At 34.2% G+C, this 14,000-nt stretch overlaps 1 protein-coding gene across 9 annotated transcripts in view; it reads right to left on the bottom strand.

Annotated features, from left to right (window-relative positions):
• Window positions 1–14,000, bottom strand: part of FCHO2 (FCH and mu domain containing endocytic adaptor 2) — an 84,083-nt gene that overhangs the window by 30,815 nt on the left and 39,268 nt on the right. For all 9 annotated transcript variants that reach the window (XR_009820806.1, XM_062017409.1, XM_062017408.1 and 6 more), the window contains 3 exons: window positions 9,785–9,829; window positions 7,630–7,702; window positions 4,021–4,045 (listed from right to left, as the gene is read on the bottom strand). Coding sequence is in view for 8 of the 9 variants with exons in the window: in XM_062017409.1 (XP_061873393.1) it covers window positions 4,021–4,045; window positions 7,630–7,702; window positions 9,785–9,829 (143 nt within the window). In the remaining variant the exon portion in view is untranslated. The remainder of the gene's footprint in view (window positions 1–4,020; window positions 4,046–7,629; window positions 7,703–9,784; window positions 9,830–14,000) is intronic.

Here is a 14,000-nt window from a genome sequence, read left to right on the forward strand (position 1 = left end):
TTTCTGTCAGATTTGCCAATGATTCACATTGATCTTGTACCAATTTGTGATCATTCTTTAAATGATACATACAAAAAAAGCACGAGGACTAAGCACTCTCTTGCTGAAAATGACTTTTCTGAGTTTCAGTAAATACTTTGCCTAAGTTTCCTTGTCATACAAAAGCAATGGAAGGAGCCACACTATTTCCAAGTCACTAGTTCCCCTGGGCCATATACAAAGGACAAGAGAGGAATACATGGAACATATTGCAGTCTAGCTACTTCATTTGGCCCTTCTTCACCAACATCAATGCTTACAAGTTTGTTACTGCTTAAGAAGCAAAGAACCTTCATTATACTTCAGGTTGATTTCTGTCTATTTTCTCCTGGAAGATGTACAGTGTTTATGGGAGCTCTTTATCAACTTCTCCTTAGGGTATACTTCAAGTTACACGACAGTTGAACAGCTCACTATTTCTTTTTCTGCCACATAAGCTTTCTACCATTTTGGTAGACTAACTTTCTATGATCTAGATGAGTATCAAAGCAAAATCTGAGTAGGTAGTTGAAGGTCACAGTCTAGAACAAAAGAAAAAAGTGCCTCCCCACGTTCGATGTATTTGAGATGTAAATTTGATTCGGCCACACACTTAGGTTAAGACAGAGGTATTATATATTATCAGACTGCTCTCTTTAGGATGCCTATAATAGCAAGTTTCTTCCCATTGCCTGAGACGCATAGAAAAACAGGTTCTCAAAGTGCCCCATCTTGTGCTGTGATTACAATGCCTTGTACCCTGTATCAATGGCAGCTATTCAAAATATGCCAGAACTAAACATCACAAAATGCAAATAAAGAAAATCATTTGATTTTCATTAAATATAAGGTTACACTTGTGTTCCACTAATTAGACTTTGATTGTTTCAAGTTCAGTTAGTCCTCAGCAATAAAAATTGTACATAATTCTATATAACTGTAATTATGCTACACTCATATGTAAAGAGGTTAATGAAAAGTTTTGGATGCCTCTATATATTTGCATCCCAGTTTCTTATTAAAGTTTCAGCATTATGTTCTGTGGATCTGTGGGTCCCTTTTTAATTACTTTTGAACTTTCTGGATTTGACAGACAGAAGACTCAAAAGATAATTATTACAGTCTTCATGAAAATAGGCAGTCAAGTAGAAGAAAGAATCCTAACCAAAGGAAGGGTTGTAATCCAAATTCAGATCTTACCAGACTTGGTTTACCCAAATTAAGACCTTACTGGACTTTGACTTCCCCAAAAGAAAAGTTTCTACTAGAGCTTGTATCTTCCTACAGGCCATGGGAAACAAGACAATTAGTTTTACCTTCAGAAAAGATTTCTAGGTAATGAAAACACAGAGTCAGACTTCAGTTGCTATCTCTTTCTAATGTACACACAGTTAACTTTCTACTTTTCTCAATTATCAGAGCTTAGCTTAATGGAAGTTACATGTGTAGACTGACATATAACAACACAGGATTTTAAAAACTCATGACATACTGTCATCTATATTTAAACAGAGACTGCTTATTGAAGTGGTCAGCCTTTTTAACAAACAGTTCTCAGTTCACAGCTGCCTGCCTACTTACAAGCACATAAAAACCTTGTATAGCAGTTACAAAAAAATACTGATAGGATTTAACAATTTATCCATATTCATTACTTTTTCCAACATACAAAATCTGACAGCTACGGAAAGGATAAGTGAGTGGCTTGCCAGAAACAAATTTGAGAACTTCCATTTTGGTACAAAGGATATTTTTTGGGACCATTTCACTACTTTGTTCTCTGGAAGCAGAGAATACAATTTTGAATACACCGGTTGATACCTTTTGGACCCGTGAGAAGGCCCTAATGGAACTGGATATACACTGTGTGTTCAAAGATTCACAGTATCATGTAGAACTAATATTGAAGGCAGTTCTTATTGCATTCTTAACATTTAAAATATCAATATATTTACCTCAATTATAGTTGTAAATAATTGTAGAGTGGTTACCTCTTACACATTCCTTTCACACAGTTAAAATTCTTGACAAACAAAAGCCACCGTTTGAAAAAAGATCACTCTAATATCACAAGAGTCAGAGAGAGACTTTCTGTAACTAAAGCTGACTAAAATCATAACCAAGACACCTTAAATAAGTGGATTTTTTTGAGGGTTAGTCCTCAATACTTTCTAATAATCGAACATCAATGATAATTGCTTCCTTTTTTTTTTCAACAATCCTTTTCTAAGTTCTTTTTTTTCAAATGTGTAACATACTGCAAAGATTAATACAAAACAAATCCTCATAAAACATAACAATATAGACAGTTGTAGCTGTTTAGATCAAGTTTGAAAAATTAAACAGAAAGGAAATCTTAAAGTAAAAGAAAAATGAAACATATTTTAAATGGGACTTTTCAGAAGAGGACATCAAACTTAAAATGTGTAAGCAGTCTGTGGTCCTTGTTTGTAAGGGGTGAAATGGATCTCATCCATGGTATTTTTCAGAAGAATGATGGTAATGGCTTCTGCTGTTAAAGCATCTTACCATTCAGAATAATACTGTTGCTTGTAAAAAGTATGAGGAATGACAGATCAAATTTTAAATTCCAAATGCAGCCATAAGATGTTGGGCATAAAAAAATTAAAGAGAATGCAAAGAAAGTATCAGTTTTTTAATTAGATACTATGAAAGTTATCTTTTTTTAACCAAACATAAACTACATATAGATGGAAAAATTAACTTAGATGATCATATGGCATGCCTAATGCAGCCAGAAAGAATGTCAGATGTATATGCAGTTTAATTTTTGTAACTAATTATTAAAAAAAAAAGAAAAGATCAAAATAGGGAAAAAAGAAAATAAACGTTGCAAGTCAAACCCAGTTGTGGTTCACTCCAGTGACTCAAACTGAACTGTCAGAAGATATTATTTCCATGAAAAGCCTGATAATTATAGGGATAATTCTGAAGTTAAATGTATCCAAGAAAATAAATAGCTCTAAATTAAGACGGTTTTGCCCAGGATAAAATAACTGTCTAGATGATGCTTACAGGGTTGTTTTTACACATATAGTTCTTTATGTGGCAAAAATTACTTTTCTTTATTCAGAAGAATGGCTCTGTTGGATTTTTTAAACTAAGTTTCTCAGAAGAAGTTTTAATATGAAGTACTAAAATTAACAGATATTAGGTGTAAAGAAGAAAATCCAGAAAATAGGAGAACTTGGAAACCTAAATTGTTTCATGTAATTGGAATCTCAATAAATGAACTGAAAACCAATCTGTATACGAAAATCACTTAAACTATTCTGCAAACTATTTCTTACTATAGCTATAGGGAGCAGTAACCTCTGTTACATATAATTCAAGAAAACATAGGTGTTTAAATTGAAGAAAAAGGCTCAGTTATGGAATTTAAAAAAATTAGAAATTTAGTTTGCAAGTGTAACTTAATTAAATTTAACAAATAAAATTGAAGATGTAACCCAGGTCAAACTGAAAGCAATGAAAACCAGGCCATTAATAAAGTATACCTAGAGATACCTCACTGAAAGCCATATTTAAAAGGTATATTCTGAGACCCTATTGACAGGTGATAAACTAGGTGATACTACAGGATTTCTCAAAGGAAATGGTAGTAAGCAGAGAAATACAGTGATGAAAAGTTGGATCCACAATAAACCAAACATTTTTCTTTCTTAGAATCTGTTAGCCAAGCAATGTAAACTATTTAGTTAACTTAAACTATTCACTTGAAAAACAAAAGGCAGCAAACGCAGTAAAAATACCTTGCTTTAAATCTAAAATTGTTTGGAAATACAAATGTATGACTGACAAGTATTCGTATATAAAGATTATGTACTAAGTAAAATTAACACTTCAGCTATGTTATCATAATACTAAATCCTCTATCAGATACATAATGCATTGCCGAGGCTGTACATAAGTTAAGGTTCATCAGACTGTAGCATTGACAATATTAGGATATGCATTTGTTTTGGCAATAAGTCTACTTACAATAGAGTCTGCATCTGGAAACTCCCTATTTAAAAAAAAAAAAAGCACAAATTATTTTATTCATACAATTCTGGTACTTCCTTTAATATTTTCAACTGATTAGAAATGTTGCATTTGACCCTTTTGCCTTTCAGACTCTATTAAAATTTCCACTGTAAATAATCGACATTGAACTGAATGAGCTGAAAGTTTATGCTCAAAACAGTGCAGAAGAAAAACCCACAAGAAATACCGTAAAAGCAAACTCACATCATAGTGAAAAAAATAAACAAACAATTATAACGAAAACCAGGAAGACCATGTTGTACTCTGGATGAATATACCTTAAGAGTCAGGTCTATGTGGTTTATGTGCACAATAAGTAGAAGTCACCAATCCTAACAAAATAGTTAGCATGCAATTGCAAAACATTTTGGACAATAAACAATTCCTAAAGAAATTAAGACTATTCTTCAAGTCATAGTTTCCCTCTTTTGGAATGTCATTCTTAGTTTGTTTATCAAGCACAGTTGCAGTCAAGCACCAGAAGATGCCAGAATAAAGTACCCTCTTAATAAGCACTTTAAAAAAAAAAAAAGCCAGCAGAAAGACAATGATTGCAAGCATATTATTCATAAGTGTTATACTTTTCCACTATAACTCTGATTTAAGCAGTAGTATTTGAAAAATGAATGATGTTGATTCTCTCTGATGTCTACAAAAACCAGACACAATTCCATTTACAGAATGTGAGAATACTTGAGTAACACACAAATTCTCTCTAATTTGAATCCTGACAAATAAAGCTGTAAATGACAGTGCAACTGAACAATATTGCTTTTATATAATCAAACTGAACATCCTCACCTTGTACTTATACAAAAAAGGAGGAAAATCCTCCAGAATTATTGCAATCTAAATAATTTTCTCTAGCTAACACGGCAGAATTAATATGAAACTCAGTACAGCCTGTTAAGGAAGTGGTAGTGAGATGAGGGATCCCATCTCTTCTGAAAGGCCTCACACAAAAGAAAACATATGTGACCAAGTTTCTAATTGACTTACGTCCTATCTCCCTCTGCTGGCTAAATGAATTTTGTAGCAACAGAGTTTCAAAGTTATTTTACAGCTTGAAGAGACAAATTATTAAAACTTCTCTCAGATTTTCTGACATGTGACTTTTAAAAAGTGTCTGTATCACACAAGACAGCCTGAAGCCCATATAAGTTAAGAAATATGAAAGATGTCAGGCAGACTACAATGAAAGCCATTCAGTCCACAATGAAGCTTTTCAAAATTTGTGAGCTAATAGATTTCAAAAAGTAATGGCAGATGTAGTATCACTCAGAGGAGCACCAACAGCACCTCCCTGGATCCAAGGAGAACTCAATAGTTTTCAAATTTCTGATTAAGTGGAAAATTGAGGTTTAGATAGATGTGCTTTTACACACCACTAGACACATGCTCTTCCTTTTAAGATTAAAGAATAAGGCTATGCTTTCAGTATATGATAACACTTTAGCAAATGGGGATTCTGTAAGAGAATTTAAGGATTACAGGTAAGAACTAAAACAACTAAATAATACAAAGCAGTGAAATCCTACTGCAGTATGTAATAGAGTACCGTAACTGTGTCTAGTATTTCCGTGTGAAAAAACATTCCTAGTCATGACACCCAGTTTAGAGGTCAACACTTTATCAACTGTATTGATAAAATGAAATGCCTAGAAACCAAAAGAGTCTTTCTAGATGCATAAAGCCTGCCCTACACAAACTAAACAGGCCTACAGCCTAATCTAACAAGAGACTTAAGGACTCGACTTCTGTGTGCAAATAAGTTCCTGATAATAACAGAGTTTTATCATTTAGAGCCGGTAACAGCAGCATCAGTTGAAGATGAAACCAGACAAAATTTAGACTAGAAATAAATCTTTTTAAGGATATCACAAATAACTATTAGAATATTTCACTTGAATTCCAGTTCATTTAGAAGTTATGGATTAATGAAAGAATATCTGTAAAAATCTATGGTATGTATTACACAGGCAGTCAATTTCATGTCATGGCACTTCTATCTTTCTGACCTCAGATTCTAATTATTTTTGCATTGTGTGTAAATATAGAAACAAATAAAATAATATAAATTTCAGTTTAACTTGCTGAAAGTAAGACAAATAATTTTCCCATCTCAAAGTAGATGAGATGATTTATATTTTCTGATGACAGCATTGTACCATGAAAACCAAATTTTTTTAAAGAAAGGGACACTGGTATTATCTTCCAACATTAAATAAAATTTCTTTAGAAAAATGCAGCTTTTGGAAAAGTATTCAGATACCACAATGGATAAGCAGACAGAGGTAGAAAGTGTTTCCCATACTAGAAATTTTTTTTCTAAGTCAAAAGAAAATATGATCTCCAACTTGGATGTATTGATTTATACACCTGGAAAGAGTTAATTCAGAGCATCCAGGCATCTACTGCATCCAGAAAACTACAGTATGAGCTATTAAACTTTACTAGGCCTGATTACAATGCATCATCTGCCAAAAAATGGATGGAAGGAGGCTTTGAAACAAAAATGTATTCTCAGACTACTGCTATCCAAAATCGCACTATATCTAAAATCCCTCTCATCATTTACTCCAGCTTAATGAAATACAAGAGATAGTGGGGGAAAGACTAAATTACAGAGAGAACAGAAATATAGAGAAATTACTTAAAACCCCAACAGCTTAGTCCTAAAGGCATAATGACAGAGAGGAGAAACAGTATGGCTTAGAAGTGTATTACTGTTAAACACCAAAAGAAAAATGGCTACAAGGCACTTTTTCTGTGCAAATAAATAGCATCTGCAGTTCTTAAGTAATTTTTCAGCATGATATTAAAAACTAAGGCTGGTAAAATATTTTTTCAAGTAATTTTTGACAACATGTATGCAGATACTGCCTCTGAGAATATTTCTATATTGTTAAGTTTGACAAACTGTAAGCTATTTTCTGTTAAATCAAATACTTCTATCAAGAAAAAACATCTAGAAATGATGAAAAACCCACAAACACTGGCGTATAGTGACCATAACTACTAGTAATGTAGACTGTGACCGGTGCATCTAAGAACTTCAATTCAAACTTGCTTTCTGGAGAATTTTAGTTCCTGGAGACAGAGCACATGCAACAAGTATGACAAAGGACATGGGTGAGATATCAGTTGTGAGTTAGAATGATCATCTTTTACAAATAAATGTGTGGATAATGCACTGAAAACAACATTCAAAGATATTTCTGTTCTTCGATACTGTCCACATCAGTTTTTCTAATGAAAGAGTAACTGAAACTTCAATTCTGTAAACACAAGCATGCAGTACTTTCATGTACACAGCTATTATTTTGTTATGAGTACACACAAGTATCACATTACCTACAATGTTCAGACACAGAATATGGAAGATATACTTAACTATGCACAAAGTATGAAATATAAGCAGACTGTTGCAAATATATTTATATTTCCTTAAAAACTTTAGTTAAAAAAATCTTAAATAGCTTTGATGTTTTAATATTCATAAAATTTACCATGCTTTTACTAGTTTTCATACAAGACAAGGCTTTGAGTTGGAAATATACTTACACAGATTCAGTATCTTTTTCTTTTTTCATTATTCCTGATAAACCAAAAGGCTTCCTCTTCCGTGGTTTTACCCCTGTGGAACAAAAACTTTTCATTTAAAGATCAAAGAGGGAAGTATGTATATAGCAATGTCAAATGAGTGCACAACAATGCCGACACATTTTAAATGCTAGCACAAGTGATGCAAAAATCTAACTGTACAGCCAGGTAGGGAACCAAACGAATGGAATATTATTTCAATTTGTTGTTAAGTAACATCCTAATAAAATTTTCAATTAAAATATGGTTCAACACATTAATAACAATAGTCTTTACAAAAATGGATTTGCATGGTACATGCAACTGTCCAAGCTGGGTATGCAGACTGTCACTTTTTTAAAACAGAAAATAGTTGTACTGTCTGTTTTGAGGAAAGGGACTCTGGGCATAGGAAGACAAGAGGATCTACTGCTCCAGCCAATCCTGAATAGGCAATGCACCTGGATCAGAAACTGAACTCTGACTCTCCTGGCTACTGCAATTCAACATCATGTTACTTCCCTGCCTGCTCATGATAGCTGTAAGTCCCTGTCTCTTCTAAGAAATAGGATCTCGGTCCTGTAAAAAACCAGAGATTGTCTCTTGACTTTTCAGCTGATGCTGAGTTCACCATTTCCCAGTGCTGTAGATAGCTCTACAGTTAGCACTCACTGAGCATATAGCAACATGCCTCCCTTCTCTCATTTCTTTTCTATTTGCTTTCATATCTGTTTAACGTACGAAAATTAAAATACATTAAAATATTCCATCAGACTTGCTGTCATGTTGGCTTCTCTCTTCAGTTTTTGCTGAAGCAAAGTAAATTACCAAACAAAACAGCTAAGTGGAAACATTTGATTCAGCCTGCCTGTAATTTTGCTCTAATGTATGATACTATTGACAGCATGCTTTTGAACAAAATGGTGGAAATAATTTGATTTCCAAAATTTCACAACTGACAATACAAGCACATAATTAATAGAAATACACTAAACAGTACATAAGGAATCTTTCCACTTGGAATTTTTCAAGGTTAAATAACTCAAAGCATGTCAAATCTGCTAGCTGTAAACTCAGCTTAACATTTTAACAAAAACATAACTTGATCCAAAATTATTTTTAAATGTTAGTCTGGGCTTTATTTTCTTTATGTGCCTTATAAAGCCCAAAATAATGACAAAGGGAGTATGAGGATAGTTCCCGAACATGGATCATCTCTGCAGTCAAAAAAGATTTGAAATCTTTGGAGATCTTATTAACATTTATAAATATCTAAAGGGTGGGTGTCAAGAGGTTGGGACATCCCTTTTTTTCTATAGTAGCTAGCAACAGGACAAGGGGTAATGGGATGAAGCTGGAACACAAAAGTTGCACTTAAATATAAGAAAAAACTATTTCACTGTGAGGGTGACAGAGCACTGGCACAGGCTGCCCAGAGGAGTTGTGGAGTCTCTCTCCTTGGAGACTCTTTTCTTCAAGACCCACCTGGACATGTTCCTATGCAACCTGATGTAGGTTGACCTGCTTCTGCAGGGAGGTTGGACTAGATGATCTCTAAAGGTCCCTTCCAATTCCTATCATTCTATGATTCTATGATTCTATTTCTGCTGCAGTCTCGGCAACTTAGAACTTGTTGGCTGTTATAGCTATACTGTCAACTCCTCTGTCCCACAAGTAAATACATAGCTTACACAAATAAAGTAGTTCTTAACCACATAAAACAATCCCATAAGCAAAATAAGCTATGCAACGAAAAAAAGCTTTGCAGCTATAACACTACATTAGAGTTGGTACAACTAACATGGTCACAATGGAAAAAGCTTGGCCTGTGTTTCGACACTTGTAAATTAAGTTACATCACAATCATAAGCAAATCAAATCCAGGCCTCTGCAAAGACAGAATCTTAGTCAAAATATACTTGTAAGAAACATTAAACTTCTCGACCTTTGTGCACTATGATTATAGACTATCATAGGTCTTGCTTTCATTGGATTTTGTTTCTCAAAAGGAGAACTGCTTTTTAGTCTGTTAGAGTACTGTAAATATCTACAAACTCACACACTGAATGCTCTTCTGTCAGTTTCAAGTCCTTATCCACAGCATTCTTACCAAAGTAACCATGCTACAACAACTCACCTTCAACTGCACTGGATGTGTCACATTCTTCAAATTCAATAGGGCCTTAGAGAAAAGAACAAAAATACACATTAGGTCAAACTGAAATTTTAATGACTATTAATATTTCCTAAAAAATGCTAGATTAGGTAATTAAAAAATGGTGGTGGTAACTGAAAAATACAATTACCCTGTTAACAGTCAAACGGATTGGAAAATCAAACATGTACAACACATCATTAAAGAGTCTCACTCTTTCATACAGAAAAAGTAAAATACTAGTGCATGCTCACTAAACACAATTACATTTCCTATGTGATTACAGAATCACAGAATGGTTGGGGTTGGAAGGGAACTCTAGAGATCATCCAGTCCAACCCCCTGCTAAAGCAGGGTCACCTAGATCAGGTCACACAGGAAATCATCCAGGTGGGATTGGAAACCTCCAGAGAAGGAGACTCCACACCCTTCCAAGTCAGCCTGTGGTAGGGCTCCTTCACCTTTACAATAAAGAAGTTTTTCCTGGTGTTCAACTGGGACTTCCAGCTTGTGCCCATTACCCCTTGTTCTGTCACTTGAGACTACAGTTTCTATTTTCTACACTTTCTATTGTAGCTAGCAACAGGACAAGGGGTAATGGGATGAAGCTGGAACACAAAAAGTTCCACTTAAATATAAGAAAAAAAAATACTGTGAAGGTGAGGGAGCCCTGGCACAGCCTGCCCAGGGAGGTTGTGGAGTCCCCTTCATTGGAAGTCTTCAAGACCTGCCTGGACAAGTCCCTGTGCAACCTGATCTAGGTTGACCTGCTTCTGCAGGGAGGTTCAACTAGATGATCTCTAAAGGTCTCTTCCAGCCCCACCATTCTATGATTCTATGATACAGAAAAAAGACTGGCCCCATCCTTTTGACACCCATCCTTTAGGTATTTACGTGCATTGATAAATCCACTCTCAGTCTTCTCTCTTATTTTCCAGGCTAAACTGTCCCAGGTCTGTCAGCCCTTCCTCATAAGAGAGATGTTCTAGTCTCATAATCATCTTGGTGGCCCCGCGCTGGACTCTCCATTTCTGAACTGGAGAGCCCAGAATTGGATACAGAACTCCAGATGTGGTCTTACTAGGGCATACTAGAGAGGGAGAATTACAACCACATGAAATATCTCTAATTAGTGTAATCTTTTCATTCAAAACTACATCTACAATATAGTGTCAGCAAAAAGTTTTCAATTTATCTTCTTTTAATGAAAAGCTATATAAAGAAAAATGAAAACCAAAAATAAGCACAGGTGTAGACAAGTTTGAGATTAGCTTTTGGTAATTCTGTGGTGCTAGTTCTCCTGCTTCCTTTTCAGGGCAAATTACTTCAGACAGTGAAAAGTGGCATGAAGAGTCTTAAACACAGCAAATATGAAGATAAAAACCTTCAAAAATCCATTAACTCTAAACAGGATGAAAAATGCAGAGAATATCGTATAAATTCATTATTGTCTTTCAATTACATTTTATAAAATGTAACAGTTCATTCTCGCTGCAAAGCTGAATCCTAACCCTTGTTTTTTCAATTTGGCAAGGTAAAGAACATATTTAATCCCAATAAGAGCCCTTTTAGAGAACAAATGTGTAGAAAAAACAGTGTTTTTTCCTAAGATCTTGTTAAGTGGTTGGCAGAATCACGCAACTGCAAATAAAACTCAGCCCATACCAGTAATGAGCCCTTTGGCCCATGTTTGAATTAGTAACTGTATCCATAGAAAAAACCCCAAAGTTTAGCATGCTAGCATCGTGACAGAGAGGTTGTTACTTACACTTCTGTAATAACTTTGGAGTTTATATACAAGCACATTACAGGTAAGAGAGAGAGGGAAAAGCTCAAAGCCACACAAAATCGTTCCCCTGAACTTACTGAAACTACTTTGTGAGAGTTTAAAATCTTAAAAGTTTCAATTAAAACAAACTGGAAGCAAAGTGACTGTGGAAATTTCAAATATATAAACTACTTTCACTCTTGCCCCAACACAAGCCTGTTAATAAGTGCTCTGATTAATTTGTTTTTATTATGAAGTTATTATTTGTGAGCCTCCACCATAAAAACAAGAGCCGTACAATTTTCCATCTGTTTTCACATAAAATAAAGGGTGTGTTTCAAAGCATTTTCCAGGATTTTCACTTGTACTGTTTTCAAAACGAATGTGTCATACTCTTGGTTTTGAAATAAATAGCTGATATAAACATATCTCAGATATGAGGAATATGGAAACTATAAGCCTTATTTTGTCTTTAAATAGTACATAGCAAATCCTCATGCTGCAATGTGATTTAGCTGTGAATTAGCATTTTAAATTACACAACTGGGATTAATTTGTATTTGATTCATGCAGTTAAGTACCTCAAATGATTCTATTTCTAATGTAAATCCCAGAATGTATATTTAACTCTGAGAGAGGGTAACATTGGCTCCAACTAGGTATATATAGTACATTTTAATAGCATTTCTCAAAACTACAAATGAAAAAACTTGTGTCAAATCAACTGAAAGACAATTGAGAGGTTGGCAATATAACTCAATACTCATCGATGTCAAGCAAACTGAATTATTTTAGATAGATAAAATCTACCAGATAATTTCTTTGAAATTTCAGTCTTCTAATGATTTTTTTTAAAAAAAAGGTGTGCTCAAAGAAATGACTTGTATTTACTGTAATTAAGACTGAGACTGCAAAATTCTTCCTGCCAGTAACTAAAAAGAAATGCTTGTAAAACTAAATTTGAATCCATCAATGTTGGGTTCAAATAGAACCCAATCAAACTAGAATTCCATCAATGGGATAAATATTACATTTATCATAATGTAACTGTTTGGCATCCAAATGAAGCTCTTGAGAGCAAGAATATCAAAAGACTGCCCTTTGATTTTAAATTACCAAATTAAAATACAAGTCTAATTATTTAATATGACAAGAAGAAATAGAACTCTGTAACAGATCTCTCATTCTACTAAATATTGTAAATACATTGGCATTATAAGCCAGTTTTCCAATATTATCTTTGCTCTCCACTAAATTCACAGTAAATCACAGTCAATGTGCTCGACAAATCAGCAAATACAGTTTTTTTTGTATTCCCATTTGGCCAGGAAAAAAAAACTCAAAGCCAAACCAACCACAAACACTCATCTCCAAAATAAAAACAGAAGGAAAAAACTGTAAACAGACTTAAACATATTTTTAGAGAAGAACAATACCCAAGCTTTTTCAGAATACCACCTTTTCTTTACTGTTAACAGTGACTAAGATCAATCCCCAGACTTTTAATCAATAGATTAAATATTCAAGACTCAAGTAAACCACATATTTATTTCAGATCAGTATCTACAACTTTCACTTGTAACATATGCAGAAAGCAAAGGTTCCCTTTAACAACACATCCAGGTTCTTGTCTTTTGTCCATTACACTTGCTTAACATTTGGCTTTGAACATGTGTTTTTGGTTTTTCTTTTACAGCTTGATAAAATCTTTTATTTGAAGAGACAAACATTCATGCCTAGCATAGATATGAAGATCAAATTAGCATAAAAACTGTCCAACTCCCAGAAAAATTCACTTAACTCTTGCAACAAGATATTCCTTTCTTACAGACATGATTATAAAATATAATGAAGAATCTCAGTTACTGAAGAATTGTCTGAGATTGTAACAAGATGGAAGCTGTGCAAAAAAACCCAAATCACTAAGGTCTATTAACTTAACTTCGAACTTTAAACGCACTTTCTTCTTAATGATACCTATGACCTTATTTTATGCTTCACTAAAATCCACAGTTTCTATAGCAGTCCCTTCTCCTTTTCATCTCCTGAACCTACAACTGCAGGAAAGTGCCCAAAGAGGTAATAATACTGTAGCCCAGCCAGAAGTGTGCACTGTGACCACATAATCTCCTGCTAGAACTAGCTGCAGTCTCCTAGCCAGCCAAAAGGCCTTAGGCACACATATTGCTATGGAAACACAGCATCAGTAAGGAATTTGAATGCTCTCTTAAGAAGTTCCACTGCACTGCCCACTTTTATATATGGAAACAAAAACATCTGCACCATCACTGCAAAAAAATCCTCAAAAGCCTTTTTTTCTCTGAAGCATTTTAACGTCTAAAGTGAAAAACTCTAAATGGCCTGGTGTTAATGGAGATTGCCAGACAAGTGTAAAACATAGCTGCAAGTCAAAGTGCACAAACTTATGTG

Source organism: Colius striatus, chromosome Z (genome assembly GCF_028858725.1).
Source record: "Colius striatus isolate bColStr4 chromosome Z, bColStr4.1.hap1, whole genome shotgun sequence".
NCBI lineage: Eukaryota > Metazoa > Chordata > Aves > Coliiformes > Coliidae > Colius > Colius striatus.